General features: G+C 49.0%; 7 protein-coding genes across 7 annotated transcripts; 3 read left to right on the forward strand and 4 right to left on the reverse strand.

The window, feature by feature from the left end:
* Positions 1 to 390: 390 nt before the first annotated feature.
* On the reverse strand, positions 391 to 1,994 carry N7508_002428 (endo-1,4-beta-xylanase; the record flags this gene model as incomplete). The annotated part of the gene is made up of 10 exons (XM_058460494.1): positions 391 to 480; positions 542 to 607; positions 670 to 758; positions 828 to 857; positions 911 to 999; positions 1,054 to 1,199; positions 1,255 to 1,376; positions 1,438 to 1,486; positions 1,537 to 1,577; positions 1,634 to 1,994. 10 exons carry the CDS (start codon positions 1,992 to 1,994, stop codon positions 391 to 393), a joined length of 1,083 nt encoding a protein of 360 aa, XP_058324026.1.
* Positions 1,995 to 3,084: 1,090 nt separating this feature from the next.
* On the forward strand, positions 3,085 to 4,068 carry N7508_002429 (uncharacterized protein; the record flags this gene model as incomplete). The annotated part of the gene is made up of 1 exon (XM_058460495.1): positions 3,085 to 4,068. The coding sequence occupies one exon, from the start codon at positions 3,085 to 3,087 to the stop codon at positions 4,066 to 4,068; it is 984 nt and encodes a 327-aa protein (XP_058324027.1).
* Positions 4,069 to 6,125: 2,057 nt separating this feature from the next.
* Positions 6,126 to 7,459, reverse strand: N7508_002430 (60S ribosomal uL2 domain-containing protein; the record flags this gene model as incomplete). Its single annotated transcript, XM_058460496.1, has 4 exons — positions 6,126 to 6,443; positions 6,513 to 7,090; positions 7,249 to 7,306; positions 7,373 to 7,459. Coding segments are annotated over 4 exons (861 nt in total), but the record flags the coding sequence as incomplete, so codon positions are not given.
* A 782-nt stretch (positions 7,460 to 8,241) lies between these two features.
* On the forward strand, positions 8,242 to 10,365 carry N7508_002431 (uncharacterized protein; the record flags this gene model as incomplete). The annotated part of the gene is made up of 5 exons (XM_058460497.1): positions 8,242 to 8,430; positions 8,539 to 8,708; positions 8,810 to 8,939; positions 8,996 to 9,364; positions 9,415 to 10,365. The coding sequence occupies 5 exons, from the start codon at positions 8,242 to 8,244 to the stop codon at positions 10,363 to 10,365; spliced, it is 1,809 nt and encodes a 602-aa protein (XP_058324029.1).
* Positions 10,366 to 10,897: 532 nt separating this feature from the next.
* N7508_002432 (DUF1770 domain-containing protein) lies at positions 10,898 to 11,623 on the reverse strand (the record flags this gene model as incomplete). Its single annotated transcript, XM_058460498.1, has 3 exons — positions 10,898 to 10,948; positions 11,028 to 11,222; positions 11,315 to 11,623. The coding sequence occupies 3 exons, from the start codon at positions 11,621 to 11,623 to the stop codon at positions 10,898 to 10,900; spliced, it is 555 nt and encodes a 184-aa protein (XP_058324030.1).
* A 166-nt stretch (positions 11,624 to 11,789) lies between these two features.
* On the forward strand, positions 11,790 to 13,171 carry N7508_002433 (adenosine kinase; the record flags this gene model as incomplete). The annotated part of the gene is made up of 7 exons (XM_058460499.1): positions 11,790 to 11,841; positions 11,894 to 11,909; positions 11,966 to 12,116; positions 12,171 to 12,512; positions 12,573 to 12,910; positions 12,967 to 13,080; positions 13,135 to 13,171. 7 exons carry the CDS (start codon positions 11,790 to 11,792, stop codon positions 13,169 to 13,171), a joined length of 1,050 nt encoding a protein of 349 aa, XP_058324031.1.
* Positions 13,172 to 14,216: 1,045 nt separating this feature from the next.
* Positions 14,217 to 17,302, reverse strand: N7508_002434 (uncharacterized protein; the record flags this gene model as incomplete). Its single annotated transcript, XM_058460500.1, has 6 exons — positions 14,217 to 15,784; positions 15,838 to 16,428; positions 16,490 to 16,664; positions 16,726 to 16,852; positions 16,921 to 17,007; positions 17,058 to 17,302. Coding segments are annotated over 6 exons (2,793 nt in total), but the record flags the coding sequence as incomplete, so codon positions are not given.
* Positions 17,303 to 17,325: the final 23 nt, after the last annotated feature.

Genomic DNA, 17,325 nt, shown 5'->3' on the forward strand with positions numbered 1-17,325 from the left:
GTGAGACTTGCCGCATCAGGAAGCTCGTCCGGTGGAGGTAGTCAAATCGAGCTGTGTTGAAACAAGGGTCCAGAACATGTGCAGGGTGCTTCACATAAATTTTTGATTTGTTCTAGCTCAGCCTGGTGTTCCAATTTGGATGCGGATCCTAGATTTAATATCCGAACTAATCGGCTAGCAATATCATTATCAATAGGAGAAGACGTTTCGAGAGCTTTAACAAAGTGGCATTGTTTTCCTGCGATAGAAATGACAAGTAGGTTCCTAAAGCCCTAGTGTTTCCTGCCCTTACGACCTGGATTCTCTATATAAATTGGACACTTCAGAATGAAGTGTAGCCTACTCAGTAGCAGACTTCGCATTGTCGGATAGAGATCAAAAGCACCGCAATTAAAGGGCATTTGCGATAGCGTTGTATGCAGACTTGGGGTTATAGCCCCCGTCAAAGAGCAATGGGCTGGAGCCGGAGCGCCACGAATCCTGAAAAAATATCTGGTATCAGTATGCAATCTTTTGTATCTTTCAGGAATTGGGCATTTACCGGGTCAGCGACTCCCCAGACAGTGATTCCAACACACTTTGGCTGGTTCAGGCAGGCGTTGACAACCTATGGAGATAGTTGTTAGTTGTGAACTCAATTGAACTAGCCTTGGAATGATGGAAACGCACATTGACATAGTCAGTAGGGCTGGCACCAGCAATATCAAGCTCAGTGATAGCAACCTCCTTCGTTCCTGCACCGGCAAGAGCATTCAGAGCTGTATAAGGTTGTGAGCTAATATTCGGTTGATAGGAGGCAAGGGGTACTTATCCAGCAACTGCTGCACCGGCACCGGCACCCAAATGAGTCTGAGAGCCTAGAAAAGAGTGAGTGGTCATATACGGTGAAATTCAATAGCAGGTATCTTACCAATTCCATCGATCGGGATACCGGCAGCAATCCATTTCTTGACATGACTGACCATACCGTTCGTCTTGGAGTAGGAGGCGGAATCCAGGCTTTGCAAGATCAGAACATATGCAGAACGAGAAGAGCTAAGGGACATAACTCACTTGTAGTCATTGATGTAGAGCTTCGCATTTGGGTCCGTAGCACGGGCTGTTTCGAAAGCGATGCGTACAAAGTCTTCTCCAATCACATTGTAGAAGACGCTGTTACGTAGAGAGCCATCCTCGTTGAAGATCTCGTTCACGACGTCCTTGAACAAGTTAGCGATGTGACTTTGTAGGACTAAGGCTCTTGAGTTCACGTACCCAGGCGTAGATCTTGCCCTTGTAACGGTTCATCACCGTGGTAATGTGGTTCTTCAGGACATTGATCAGGGTTGTCTTGTCGGTGATGGAAGAGACCCAAGACGGGAGCTGGGAGTGCCACACTTGACGACTTTAGCTTCTCTCCTTCTGGCATGCTTGGGACCAAGGGATTCCAGCACTTACCGAGAGTATGACCACGGACCAGCTTTCCATTGGACTGAGCAAAGTTGACCTAGATTGCTATTAGAACCATGCACAGGAGCAAAAAGGCTCGATTCATACCAGATAGTCCGATCCAGTGAAGGAGAATTGCCCCCGGTTTGCTAATTTCCGTCTCAGCTTCTCGTACTCTAACTGTTCCGTAAATGGTGATACTTACGCTCAGTAGCATCCCACTTCATGCTGTTCTCCGGAGTCAGTTGACCGAAATCGGCCTTGATGATGGCGGGGGTCTTTGCGTTTTTGTTCAAGGTGTACTGGTCACCAATGTTTCCGAGATATTTCTTCCCGTGAGCCTTGAACTTGGCATCAATGCTCACAGAGGCCTGTCGGGCTTCAACAGGACCGGAAAGCGCTTGACCAGCGAAAAGAAGAGCCAGAGCGGCTGCCTTGATTTGAACCATTTTGGGAAACGTGTCCGGGGTTTGTTCTCGAGGAATGGAGAGGATAATGATAGAAGATGAAGACCGTCTGGAAGGGTTGAGGAGACTATTTATATAGGGGAAAAGCCAGCTTGTCATGGAGGAAGGCAGTCATAGTTGAGTAGTAATTGGCTCAATGGAGTTGTTTCCCCGATTCTGATGGGTATCATCTGCCTTTACCACTGATGTGGAACGGATATTGCCTATTTCATCCAATATCCTGGCATTTACCTCAATCAATTTTTTGCCTAAATGATTGCATAGCTTTAGCCTGGACGCTGATCTCTAGACACGATCAAATCATCAAGCTCCCTTTGGACCGGTAGGCCCACTGTAAGTCTAGCCTCTACATGTAATGAAGAAAGGACCATAAAGCCTTGGCTTGTGTTCAAGGGGAAAACATGGCGGTTAGTGGAAACAAAAAAAAGGGTCCTCCCGTGTGGAGACGACGGGGTCCGATGATACTTTAGCGGTCATCGAAACCAATCATCTTTGATTTCGCCAAGTTAGGCTTGCCCTGGTTTCAAAAAACTACATGCTCAAATTCATTTTCGGCTTCCCCTGTCAAATATTCCGAGGAACCTCCGAGGGTCATGCCGACATTCTTCAAGAAGGCACAATGAACAACCCACACATACAGATAAGCCATCAAGCTGAAATTGTTTGAAAATTAGTGTTACTTATAGTGAAACAGCCTTAGGACTATGATGTCTCAGTATATTTATATCCATTGAGCGTTGCCATCGGCACCCACGTGTATGTTCGTAGTCCATTGAACCCAGTATCACGAGGCAGTTGAACAACTAGGCATGTACAGATTTTAACAATAGCCTGAAGAAAACCCTGGCATGAATGCCTCGGTGCGGGGTGCATGTCCGCTCCTATTTCCAGAAAGGCATAAATCCGGCGGACGAGTAGTTCTGGCTAATGTACTTTATCCTGAATTGTTTCTTTGAGAGCGAAAAAGAAATAATGAAATTACCAAAGGTTCCTTTCCACTTGAAACAGCGTGGAGCCAACTTGCATATGAAAGTAACTGATCTCACATTTCCCGGTTAAACAAATCAATCGTTAAGCTGCACTTTGAGGATTTAAATACGGTCAACCTCCCACCCAGATGTTTGGTCTTTCTGCTTGGAGACTCTCAATCATCCTTCAATAATCACCACTGACGGGAACCTTCTCCACAATGATGTTTCTCAAGGCTAAGGCTGGCCTGGCGTCATCTGTCTTGTTTTTGCTCGCATCGGCGCCGGCTGTCGTCGCTGACTGCGCACTCCCGTCGACTTACAGTTGGACATCCACTGGCCCTCTCGTGAACCCAAAGTCAGGATGGGTGGCACTTAAGGACTTTACCAACGTGGTCTTCAACAACAAACATGTCGTCTATGCATCAACTGCCAATGCAGCTGGGAACTACGGCTCTATGAGCTTCAGCCCCTTTTCCGACTGGTCTGGTATGGCATCTGCGAGCCAAAACGCAATGAGCTTCAACGCTGTTGCGCCCACTTTGTTCTACTTCCAGCCAAAGAATATTTGGGTCCTGGCCTACCAATGGGGCTCGAGCACCTTTACCTATCGAACAGCAAGTGATCCTACCACTAATCAATGGTCATCGGAGCAAGCCCTTTTCTCTGGAAAGATCGCCAATTCAGGCACTGGTGCTATTGATCAGACCCTTATCGGCGACTCGACACATATGTATCTTTTCTTTGCAGGAGACAATGGAAAGATCTACCGCTCCAGCATGCCTATCAACAATTTCCCAGGAAATTTCGGAACGAACTCAGAGGTGGTGCTCAGCGACACTCAAAGCAACCTGTTTGAGGCAGTTCAAGTCTATACCGTCAAAGGCCAAAACAAGTACCTTATGATTGTCGAGGCAATGGGATCACAAGGGCGGTTTTTCCGTTCATTCACCGCTAGCAGTCTCGGAGGCTCGTGGACCCCGCAGGCAACGACCGAGAGCAAGCCGTTTGCCGGAAAGGCTAACAGTGGTGCTACCTGGACCAACGACATCAGTCACGGTGACTTGGTCCGCACCAACCCTGACCAAACCATGACTATCGACCCATGCAACCTCCAATTCCTCTACCAGGGCCGAGACCCGAATGCCGGTAGCCAGTACAATGCTCTTCCGTACAAGCCGGGCTTGCTCACTCTGAAGAGATGAAGTGAAATTCTTGTTGCAGTGGAGCCTTCAAGGCGAACTTGCGGGAGTTTCAGGGTGATAACCCTGTGTGTGCGAGTGCATGTAAAGAAGGAATAGGGTTCATTTCTGAGATAGGGCGGATGAATATGATGTTCTGGACCGGTACTGGTACTATTCTCTGGCGCCATTGAGTGTAGATAGAAGTTCTTGTATCCGATGATCGTCTACACGCGCGTGTGGAACGATAGAAGGGCACAATTAGAGCCACCTTTTTACAAACAAACAATGCATACTAGTGCCGTCTGACCATCTAACCCACTGAATAATCACCTTTCACTCTTTATTGTATTTCAACCCAAAATTGAAGCTATAACAGGGGATACAGCGATTGCTTTAGCATAAAATCTCATCAATGGACTATTTCCTTTAGGTGTTGAAGAATAAAATTTCTGTTTGTATGTATCAATTTTGTTTCAGTTCAAAGCTCCTCGAATCAATACAGAAGCCTGGATCTCTCCTCCCAGACACAGGACTCAAGATACTATGAATGTCCAGATCGATAGAGTTGAAGTCGTATTCCTAGGAGCAAGCGGCAAGCATTATCAAAGATCAAGTGAGAAATAAAACTAGAATAGATCAACAGACTAGATTTACAAATCATTCAGTCAGGATTCCTGGATATTGTAAAACTAATAATTGAGGGTATGTTTCCCGCAACTATGTACAGACGGTAACATGGATGCGAAATTCGACGATTTGAATAGTGACATGGCCGCCTGATAGTAATGCCAATGAATGTGGCCCCGCTGTGCAACTGGAGGCAAGTCGTCAGGATCGACCGCCAGTTATCTCTTTGTTAAGGGGACAACGGTCAAGAGTGTTGGGCAAAGACTGCATTTAGTTAGGACTAGCGTGGTGCATTTTATTGAGGTGAGCTGCTATCTTACTTCAAGTCATCCGGCTTGTAGTTATAACGATCAGGTGATTAGTTCACTTACTCCGGGGGCATATTCAATGATTATGTAAGACATGGATGCGTGCTCAGTTTTACTCAGTAAGCAAAAAGCGGCAAGAGGTGAGCACTAAAACGGAAAGGGAAAGCCAAGACTTGCCAGACATTCTCCTATCTGTATGAGCTGTCGTCCGATTAGGGAGAGATTCATGACTTGGCGGAAATTCATAGCGATAAGCTCTTGGAGATGATCGCACACTATGAGTCCTATTATCAGGAATCTGGCATGTTCGATAGTTCCTCGATGGTGTAGGCGGTGTTGAAGAGCCAGAAACGATGGTGGTAGCCCTGAACCCCGGTATGTGTATAAACAACAGACCGACACCCAACAATAAACTCCAGGTAGATAAATACGATTTCAAGTTTTGATTGCACTCAGGAGGTCTGTTCGATCTTAGATTTTCGCCGTCTATAGTCGAAATATTTGTTCCACACGTGCTTGTGTAGTCTGAATAGAAATTTATATATAACCGTTTACTTTTTTCTTGCTCTTTTTCTGTTTTCGCTCACAAGTATACAAGGGATTGTTTCTATGTTTCTTTCCATATTCTCATCCAGAGAGTAAATTACCAAGTCATATACTTAGAATGCACACTGATATTGGTGAAGGGTGACCTCGAGCGCTTGCAAAGTCGCAGAATGTCCACAAGCATGATAGACGGGTTGCACAGAAGTTTACGTGTAATAGAACAGGGGTGATACTTTCTGAAAAGATAGATACAAAGGCAGATAGATGTATATCTCCTGTGAATCAAGGATGTTATGTGACCCAAGGTGGTGATTACAACTTGAGAGAAGTGGACCAGCAAACATCCGCACTTGCCCCGTAAGGGTAATACTACTCCAGAATACAAATGCCAATAACAAGAGCAATTGACCCCGACTCGTCCCACGCGGGGTGAACACAGTGGCAGCGTGGAGGGGCTCACCCGCTATCAAGACTACAAGACATTGTACGGGAAGATTACAGCCTACAAGGGTGACAGGCAGGACGGAATGAAAGTTTAAAGGTGTATCATTTCACAGCCCCAAGGGCCTTTTTGATTTTCCGTTCTGCCTTCATAGAGGCCATCCTCGGACCCCTATTCTTCACCCCGTGGTTATGCTGGACAGAAAGGATGGTGACCACAACCTTAATTCGCTAAGGGCGCATGAGACGCTCATCCGCAGTCGCCTAAGTACGTTTGTCTCATAGCAGAATTCCATTTTCAACCCGTCACAAGAAAAACTCCAAGAAATAAACCGCTTAATCCTTGGTCTTCTGGGTACCGCGGAGCAGACCAGTTCTGCGGGCGGCAATGAGACCGGCCTTTTGACCCTGGGTGGCGTAGCGGGAGATGGTCGAGGCCTTACCGATGTGCTGGTGGTTACCACCACCGTGAGGCTGTAGAAGAGTTGTCAGAAATTGTTCCTGGATTCAACCCAAAAAGACGGGTAGGTAGTGAAAACTTACGTGATCGACGGGGTTCATGGCAACACCACGAGTCTTGGGCCAAGAGTTGCGCTTGACGGCGAACTTGTGCTTGGCACGACCGGCCTTGAGCAAAGGCTTGTCGGTACGGCCACCACCGGCGACGATACCAACCATACCACGGGCGGTGTTCTTGATGACCTTCTTGGCACCGGAGGGGAGCTTGACACGGGTCTTGCCATCCTCGGGGTTGTGGCCAATAACGGTAACGTAGTTACCGGAGGTACGGCCGAGCGCACCACGGTCACCGGACTTCTCCTCGACGTTGGTGATGACGGTACCCTCGGGCATAGAGGCGAGAGGGAGAACGTTGCCGACGGTGAGGGCGGCGTTCTTACCAGCGTAGATGAACTGGCCAGTGTACATGCCCTCGTTGGCGATGAAGGTCTCGGTGATCATCTTGAACTTGTAGGGGTGGCGGAACTGGACCTTGGCGAGGGGAGCACCACGGCCGGCATCGTGGATGATCTCCTTGACAACACCACGGGTGTATCCGTGAGCCTCAGCGTAGTCGAGGGTACGGAACTGGGCAGGGGCCTTGTTGAGACGGGTGTTGGCCGCTGTAGAAAAAAAAAAAAAATCGATATCAGCACTGCATTCTCTTTCGCAATCTGTGTGGTTTTCCAGGTAATCCAGGGAGTCCAAGTTGTTCCTCCTCTTCGCTGCTCGAGTGCGCAGCCTCAAAATTCGTGCTGGGATGATTTTCGGTCGCACTCACTGAAAATGGAGCCACGGCCCTTCCTCTGGTTGCGGATGACACGACCCATGGCGACTGTCTAAATAAATCCTGTGTTAATATTGAATGACAGGAGTGTCGTGTGGGAGGGGAAAATCGGTCGTACCTCGAATTGAAGATAGGCTTGTCGTTGAGAAGTTGAGAAATCATCGGACACGGGGACTTGTGTGGGCTTTAGGGTGCGGTCGCTAACCTAGCCCGATTGGGCTTAGTGCAGAGTCGCTTACTCGACTTATGGAACTACGCAAACACTGTATCTTTTGCTTTGTAAGGTGGGAGTAGATTATTAGTGCTCAAAATGATGGATTGGACTATATGAAAATGATGTTTTCTTTTCAAATCCATTTCTACCGTTTTCTTCGTGTGCGAATCGAACCATTTCAGCAAGCCCTCTAGATTTGGGGAGGGCAATTACATAACCATATCACGTGCCCATCAAAGGACATTGTCATCATCGACCGACTCCTGGCTATCAAGTGTGGGAACACTACTGTCCTGTTAGGACTTCAGCTTACAACTTAATATGATGCAATTGCTATACAGAATCGCTTTCCTTAGCTGTATACTTCATACGGAAAGATCAGTCTCGGTATGCTGATGACACGGACTGTGATATCTAAAGCCATATTAGCTAAGTAGTAATCACTACTGGTCGCTGGAGCTTTCTCTGTCCTATTCATTGCATTGAGAGCATATTAATAGAGATCTCCATACCCATTTTACCCCTCTCAAGCTCGATTCTATACAAATCCACATGAAAGACCCCGTCTCTACCTAAATATCCCATTCTTGTAAATCATGACATTTATAGAAACCTATAGCAGGTTTTAGTAAAAAAATCGCATAGAAAAGAAGCAGTCGCGCTGGGAATGTATTAAATAATCACCCTTCGGGCGCAAGATCGGTGCAGACGTGACGCTCGCATGCGCGAAACTCACTTACTTTCCTTCATCATCGTACCCCATTACCTCCACCATGCCCCTTTCAGATTCAGAAGTCTCCTCCTTATCATCTGCGCCACCGACAGACGACGAAGCCGCCATGGCTGTCGATGAGCCAGTTGGCATCGCAAAGTACTTTAAGAAGGAGTCGGAAACACCTCCGCCGAAACGGGAGCCGTCACCACCGCATGAATACGTTTTCGCCGACAACCCTGATATTGCCGTGAGTATAGATCTTGAGAGTTATAAAATGCTCACCACTTAAACTGCAACCTGTCTATGACGCGTTCGGTCCATTATAGGACACGCTTACTGAGTTGTCGCATCTTAGTTCATCGTCACGTTCCGCGCGCGTTTCCACGAAGTGTTCCCCCGAGGACTGCCACACTATGGCCCACAGGACATTGAGACTGGAGTTCAAGAGGCTCCCCCTGGAGAATACATTGAAAGGCTTCTTTGTGCATTGCTTGGGCTGGTCTTGAACCGTAAGAAAGATGTTGAGTATGTTCGCCACCCACGACATATGCGGCAGAGCGCGCAAGCGCGCTTTTACGATCACCAATTGTTGGCTTCAGTACTGATTCAATATGTGAAATAATTAGACGTGCGCACTTTACACGACCCCTCGAAGAAGCAATTCACACACACCAGTCGCAGTGGCCCAAGGCCTGGGGAGGCAAGAACCCCCTCCACGGGGGACGCAGCTTTGCGACCATGACTCCCGAAGAACGCGTACGTTTCGAAATTAACCGCACCTCAATTGACAATTCTGATATGTTTGATTTTAGATCCAATTATTGAAGGCCCTCATACTTTGGTCACTTGCGTCGTCTGAAGCGGTCCAAGCAAAGATTAAGGAATCATACAAGCAATCGCGGCATGATGATGACCTCAATCAGCCACTGTCTGTTCAGTCCTGGGGCCGAGACAGCTTGAAACGTCGTTATTGGCTTATTGAAGGGCAAGAGGACACTCATTTCCGACTTTATCGCGAGAGTAACCCGGCTCTTAAGCACAATACTTGGTGGAGTATTGCGGGAGACATTCCTGAGCTTGAGTCTGTCGCTGCGAAACTCGAGGGAGAGAAAGGCACCAATTCGAAGAAACTGAGCGAGAAAATTCGCGCATCGATTCCTCGATTTGAGGCATCCGAGGAGGTAAATTGCTATCTTAAAGATTCAGTTGGACTCAGCTTACAGGATAATAGAAACGGAAACGACGTGACTATCGTTTGGCAAGAAAAGCCGCGTTCGTTCGCCCAGACCCTGGCTTCTCCATGTACGAAGGTCGTACGCGTGGAAAGAAGCTGAAATACACATACGATGACGAAGACATGTTCTCTGAGGATGAAACTTCAGTTCGTCGCTCAACTCGTGGTGGCGGCGCCGCTGCAGCCCCGACGGAGTCATCTCGGCCTCGGTTTACGGCGAGTGGACGGCAGATTCGATCTCGCGCAGGCGGTCTTTACGGAGAGACACTACTGGCCGGACAAGTAAATGGTGGCGATGACGAGGAAGATGATGACGAAGAAGTCAGTAGACCGCAAAGGACTCGCACCTCCAGAAATCCCAACGGGTACTCCGGATATGACGCTGAAGACCTAGAAGATGCGTCGATTCATTCAAGCGCAAATGAAAGTGGCAACGAATGGCGAGGCCCTGAAGATGACGAAGAGCATGATTTCGAAGGTGACAACGAAGATGAAGAGGAAGAAGTAAGCGAGGAGGATTCTGATGTCAGCGAGGAGCCAGAAAGTCTGGTTGTACAGCTTCGATATAGCAGAGGGAACGCACACAGCAACGGCAAAGTCGAAAACCAGAACGACGAACCTCCCCCTGCAAAAGATGTCCACATCAAGAATACTACAGAAACAGCAGCACCTCCACCCACTCAAGCATCGACAATGCCCCCTCCCACAAACCCAAGTGAGAAACTTGCATCGGAGGCTACATCTTCCCTTCCTTGTGTTCCGATACCACAAGTACCAACACAGCCGGCCCCGATCATGGCCCCACCCCCTATCTCCAAGCCCCAAGAAGCCATGCCACAGGGGCCGATGGCCTCGACTTCTCCATTACCAACTGCACCGCTAGCTGCTCATCTCGAGGCACGGAAGGCAACCCAGCCGGCAGAGTCCAATGGCGTGAATCGGCCTTAAATTATGTATGCTTGGATATTTTGCTGTCCCACAATTACTCTAGCACCATAATGTATATCTACTATCTGTTGCTCAATAGCAGTGTAGCTCATTCTGAGCTACCTTTCTATAAAACAATCAAAGGACCAAGACTATGTATGCAGACTCAATCGCAGACTCAATCGCAGACTCGAAAAGCCAAAATAGCTTCCAAGGACGTGAAACGCCATATCATAATCTCGACGATGATGTGATGTTTGACTACACTGACAATAGAAAAGCGCGTGCGCCGTATGTTCTAACATGGGTTTATACACAAGCGTTGTATCCGTTCATGGCAGACTATGATAGATCACTAGATCATTCTAGCTCGAGCTCAATGGCAAGAAATCAAACAGTATGCTGGAGCAGGGATATCAGAAATGCAAATGGGAATCGAGAGAAAAGAACGCCTCCAAATTTCAACGCCATAAATGCAAGCAATCCAGTGTACGAAGAGCCCGCCACTGGATCCCTGAATCAAAACAATAGATCGCACCCAGCAATCTCAATCTCAGTCAGAACTCGCGTTAGAGAACTGAGCCGTGTAGAACTGCAAAAACTCCTCGACGTCAGTTTCTCCAGCTCTGTCCGAAATCAGATAGGAATTCGGGGGGGGGGGAGGGATAGGGGCAGTTACTCACATTTTCAACATCTGACGCCAGTCGATCATTTCTGGCCGTGCCCATATGCGGTAGATGCCAGTTGTTTACTTCGTACCACCATCTGCGGATTCGGCTGCCGAGGGTGTGGCCACTAAGTGATGCATTGCGGTTCCAGAAGCGCCAGCCTGAAAGGGCGAGAGTCCAGACGGTTCCTTGGATTAGAGGGAGAAGGACCTGCAGGTGAAATCAATGCATTAGCCATTTATCACTATGTTTGTCCCTCACCCTCACAGTTGTGAGATCAATTCAAGGGTAGGGAAGCTTACTTGATCCCTGGTGGTGATCCACGCCACCCGTCCCCAGGTGTCGGCATCCTTCAAGCTAGCCAGATAGCTCTGCTCGAAACGCAGATCCGGGAGAGGAGGAAGAGTCTGACGACGACGGACTGGTCGAATCACTCGGTTTGGATCAACGATATCGGAGGCGATACTGTCAACATCGGAGTCTGGGCCAACTTCAACGGGCTGCTTCTCTGAAGCTGCGGTAGCTGGGTTGATGTCATGAGCAGGATCGGGATTCTTATTGATGCTCGCAGATTGGATAATCTCCGGGATCTCCATCGCGTGGCCGGCCATTGTTGAGGTATACAAGAGAGCAATTCACGGGGAACGTCAAAAGCCGGTGGATCCTGGGATACCTTGCAGAGTCCAGTCCGCTCTTTTCTGCCAACCCCTCCATATCCTCTTCCACCTCCCACCTTTTCACCGTCAATTCATCCATCTTTTTCTACTATTATTCACAATGGCTGCTCCTCAAGGTTACCCTCTTCTCTGTCTGGAGAACCCTCTCCTCGGTATGTGTTTTCTCAGTTGAACTCTAAACTACAATACTGACCGCTGTTATAGACATCCAGGCTCGTGGGTATGGATACCTCAGGAGTAATTGAGGTTCATTTTCAATGCTGACATCATAATTAGTGATGCCGCTCTCCTCGAGAAGTACGACTTGAAGGAGAACGATGCTATCCTTGCCGAGGACAAGCACATGGGTATCTACGAGGACCTTCTCGCCCGGGACGCCAAGCTGATCCCCGGTGGTGCTGCCCAGAACACCGCTCGTGGTGCCCAGGTATGCTATTATACTACCAGAGATGTCCCAATCTCGATACTGACATGTTTATAGTACATGCTCCCTGAGCAGTCCGTTGTCTACATCGGCTGCATCGGTAAGGACAAGTTCGGTGACATCCTCAAAAAGACCTGCGAGGAGGCTGGTGTCCACACTGAGTACCGTATCGATGAGACTCAGCCCACCGGAAAGTGCGGTGTTGTCATCACTGGCCACAACCGCAGCATGTGCACCCACCTCGCTGCCGCCAACGAGTACAAGATCGAGCACCTGAAGCAGCCCGAGATCTGGTCTCTGGTTGAGAAGGCCAAGTTCTACTACGTTGGAGGATATCACCTGACTGTCTGTGTGCCGGCCATCATCGCTCTTGGTGAGGAGGCCGCTGCTAAGAACAAGGTATGTGAACCGTATTATTCTAATACATTGAAACTTTTGCTAATGCCATTGTTCTGCTAGCCTTTCATGCTGTCTCTCTCTGCCCCCTTCATCCCTCAGTTCTTCAAGGAGCAGCTCGACAGCGTTCTGCCCTACACTGACTACACCTTCTGTAACGAGACTGAGGCTCGTGCCTACTCCGAGAGCCACCAGTGGGGCACCGAGGATGTTGTTGAGATCGCCAAGAAGCTCGCTCAGCTCCCTAAGAAGAACACCCAGAGCCCCCGTGTTGCCATTGTCACCCAGGGCACTGAGCCCACCGTTGTCGCCATTGGCTCCACTTCCGGTTCGGTTGAGGTCAAGGAGTTCAAGGTCCACGAGATCTCCAAGGACGCCATTAATGACACCAACGGTGCTGGGTAAGTTATAGTGATTAAAGCATATCTAAGTTCAGTTTTGCTAACCTCTCGTGCAGTGATGCCTTCGCCGGTGGTTTCTGCGCTGGTATCGTTGCTGGCAAGAGCCTCGATGACTCTATTGACATGGGTCAGTGGCTCGCCAGCAAGAGCATCCAGGAGCTTGGACCTTCGTGAGTTTCCCTTCTCATCTATGTGATAAGAGACCAACGCTAACTTTTCATCAGCTTCCCCTCCCCCAAGCAGACCTACTCTCGCTCTTAAATGGTCAACATAGACCCCCAAAAGCATAGATTACAACCTTTTCAACACATTTTCCAACTTATTGGGAGATTTGGTACAATAATCCAGTTCTAACAACCGGATCAATGCCGCTCGATTTTGGATGATTCAACCCATATACCCAACTTTTCTGTTCTTTAAACCTGATGACTTCAACGTAACGTCTAACAATCGAATGAAACTATAATTTTTCTCTTTGGGAACCTTGTCCTCATTCTGTGGCCCTTTTCTTGTACAGTCACATAGTGCCGGTTCCCAACAATCTCACAATGAGCACGTTCGGGCTTATGATTCTCTAGCCACGTACATCAACCAGACTTTACACTAAATTGACTGTAAGGAGCATATGGAATACAAATTTGTTATTCAGATGCCTAAACAGCACTAATGCACCATCAGACAGGTCTCATAAACCAAGCCAGTATTTTGTGCCATATAATTCCTCTGCCGCAAAAGACAAGGCCAACGAGACGAAACGAAAAGAACAAGTCATGTCGCATGAAAATCAAAGGGAAGAGGCGCAAAACAGAACGAAACAAACGTCTCCAAAGGCATAATGCCAATAATTCATCTCCTCATCAAGCCACGTGTTGAACGTGCCTATTCATTCGCCCAGACAAAAAACTGCGAGGTGAAAACGGGGAATGCTGGAATTTTCACAATCGGGGCAGATCCGCCGTTTCCTCGGTCATCGGTCACTAGGGTTGATATTCCGGCACTAGGGGGGCATGGTAGTAGCGCGGGATCTGCCACTTGTGATGGGGCTAGTTGTAGTACAATCACGTCTGGTGGTTGCAAGGATGTAGGCAGTGGGCTTAGGGGCTGTATTTTAGATTCAACGAAACCGTAAATGAGTTCGTATCGCACAGCATAAGCGTCCCGTGCCCACGCTCAAACAGAGTACATGCGCCAGGAAAGCTGCAGGTCCAGGTGCGCAATTTGGTCAGATGGCTTGCCCAGCTGGTCGTGCTGCATGAATTTTGCACAACCAAAAGAACTCAAATATTCGAGAGCTGGGGTTATGTGATCAGCCTCCTTGGCCGCAGGGTGGGGTTTGACCGATTGTTCCCAGCTGAGAAGACTTGCGTCCGATTCCGGAGCCGTAGGGGGTCGCTTGGGCAAGACTGCTGGCAATGAAGGCTTCGTTGGCCCATGAGGGATGTCCCAGGCTGCTTGGGTGTGTTTGGCTTGGGATCTCGAATGCTCCAAAGGTGGTTCTGCCGTGAGGCTCTCGGTCCCAGCCGTTTGTCGTGGGCCGCGGCTGCGTGTTGGACATGCTGGGTGTCATCCATGGAGTAGGCATTGATCCTACATCCAGCGAGTTTGAGTATTGAGTCTGTGCAAGATTGTGTCGCAGCATGAGTTCATGTGCAAGCTGTTCATGCGAAAGAGATCTCTCGGAGCTCATAGCGTTTGCGGCAGCCATTAGATGCAAAGGAGGTTGTTGACCGACTTGTGGGCCTAGACCAGGAGGAGTTCGGGGAGGGGCTGGGTCTCTCAGCGGAGTCCAAATGCTCGGAAGGCTAGGAATGGCAGGTCGGGGAGTATATGACTGAGCCGATGATGCCCGAAGCGAATCTGCCGCATTGACGACCGGTGGCCCAAGCCCAGGCGGAGGAGCGGTTGGGGTGCCAAGCGATGGTGAGTTCTCTTCGCCGAATGGAAAGGAGTTGGTATTCGGGGACAAATGTGTGGGCGTCGGCATCTCTCCAACCGGACTCAGGAAAGCGAATTGGTCGGGGACATTGGGCGCATTCTCATATGTGTCCGAGTCGACAAGGCGCTCCACGCCTTCAACAATCCGGTTCATATTGGCGGACATAGATGCCGATGCAGACTGAGAACCACCAAACAAGCTTTGAGCCTCCGCGACAGAGTGAGAATCCAAGGTTGGCTGGGGAATATCTTCACGCTCAATGCTCGCGGACGAAAGCGCATGCTGTCGGCCATGAGGGCTAGAGTAGAATTGCGACGGCAGATCCTCTTCCTGGTAGATAAATGTTTTCTTGTCCTCACTATCCACAAGAGCAACTGGGATTCTGTTACTCACAACCAGATCGAGTCCATCGATGACAAATTCGCGAATCCGATAGAGCATTTCCATATTTGGATGGCTTCTTTCTACCCCAAGATCATGCATCCGGGGCTTTGCCTGATCGCCACCTCCTACATAACGCCGAGAGGTAGCACCTTGATCTAGAGGCGCAAATCCAAGGCTCTCTTCGTCCTCTTCCAAAAGATAATCGATTTCGGGAAGGCTCACAACGTCGAATGAGGATGCAAGTAAGCTCAATGTGCCAGCGTAGATTTTCCAGAACTCTTTGATCTGGATTGATAGTGCCGAGTCCTTTTCATCCTTCTGTTCAGCTAGAGATTGGCTGTTTGTAAGTAGCCACGAGCTGTAATGCCGAAGTGCGGGCAAGATCCGGCGAGCAACCACTGTCACCTTGTCAGGGCTTGGCAATGCGTCTTTGCCGTTCGAATCCTCAAATGAAGCAGTGCGTTCCAATTCCACCAAGAGGATTTGCAGCAAGGTGAAGAAAGTCTTGACATTGATTCGTTGGAAAAAGACGCGGGCATCCGAGACGGATTCCTCTGGGGTATGGGTAAGCGCATGTATGAGCAGTGACAACATCTCGAATACTTACCAATGGACCGGGCCCTAGCAAAGTCTTCGGCTGCGATATTAATGAGACAGAACTTCTGAAGAGTGCCTTCAAGTGACCGTTCTCTAATTTCAACTGCAAGTTGGCTTAGGACTTCACTCTCCAGCTCATCATGCTCCGCGAAATCGGTTCCCTTGTAACATTTGGCGTGAAGGTAAAGGAACCATGGCGTCAAAGCTCTACCGGGGATACCAGCATCTTCAGGACGAATCAGCTCTCTTTTCGCCCACGCGCTCATGATTTTCCGGAGCTCGATCTCCAAATTACCCTTTGCCGTAGGGTGAGGCTCTTGGGCCGAAAGAGCTCTGTAGAGGTGATATGTGGCGCGAAGATGATTTCCGTCTGCAAGTGCAATAATCGCCAATTGGTTCTGGGATGCTCCTGATGCAGGGTTAATCACTGATGCCAGGTCGTAATAACCGATGGCAGGACCCCAATTACGGTCCTTGCTGACGAGTTCCGATTCGCGATAACGGGAAAGGTCCCCGAGTCTTATAAGGGTTGCGTGACATGACTGGAGGATGCGCTTGCGTAGGTCGTTGGAAGGCTTGATAGGAGGTTGGCCTGACAAATCTGTAAACAGCCGTTGATTAATATCTGAAACCCCGGCGCACAGCATTCATGTCTGCCTTACTCTCGAAGTTGAACTTGCGCGCCACACTCTCCAGCTCCATGATTCCCCCAAAGCGTGACGACAAATGTTGGATATATCCGCGGTAAAACCGCTGGCTCGACTTGATGAAATCAAGGTAGTGTCGTTCGAGTTTCCGTCTCTCCACCGGTTTCTTCTTGCCGTGTTCTTCGCGGAACTAATTGGGCCAGAAATATCAGTAAATTTGGCCTAGCGAAAGGTGTCCATGAGGTACCCACGCGAAGAAGCTGCTTGCGAAACCGGTTGTTCACTTTCAAATGCGCATCCCATAGACGACTCTCCATGTCAACTTCGCGAGCGGCATCGAAATCAAGGAGGATAGCATTTTGGCAGGAGATCCGGAACCTAGTAATAAAAAAAGAGGTCAGAATAAGCGGGCGTGCGCGCGGGGCTTGCATTTCGGCGTTACGGACTCGGATAGGAAGTGTTCGAATTCATCGAACGTGCGCCGTTCCTGCGAGAAACATTGTAGGAGCTCCTTCTCAGCTTCTATCGCAATTCTGTATCACGGTTAGATGTGGGTTTCGAGGAGGAGAACGAGAGCACTGACTTCCAGGCATCCGTGAACGAGGGCGCCATCAGGGAGTTGGCCCGGGGATCCCGAGCGTCGACCTCGCCGGTCAAATTGATTGAAAAGTGAGCAGTGAGCAAGCCATCAGTAAGAGAAGAAGGAAAAGGCGCGCGTAGGCTAAAGGCTGAGAGTATGAAAATGCATAAATGCGCGGGTCCGATGCTCCCGCTGATTGGTGGCGCCAAGGCGGGAAGTAATATTGCCCGTACAGTGAACAACACCTTCTGTCTTCCTCACTGAGAGCAAC

This window comes from Penicillium antarcticum (assembly GCF_028974205.1).
Source record: "Penicillium antarcticum strain IBT 31339 chromosome Unknown utg000002l_segment0_segment0, whole genome shotgun sequence".
Taxonomy (NCBI): domain Eukaryota; kingdom Fungi; phylum Ascomycota; class Eurotiomycetes; order Eurotiales; family Aspergillaceae; genus Penicillium; species Penicillium antarcticum.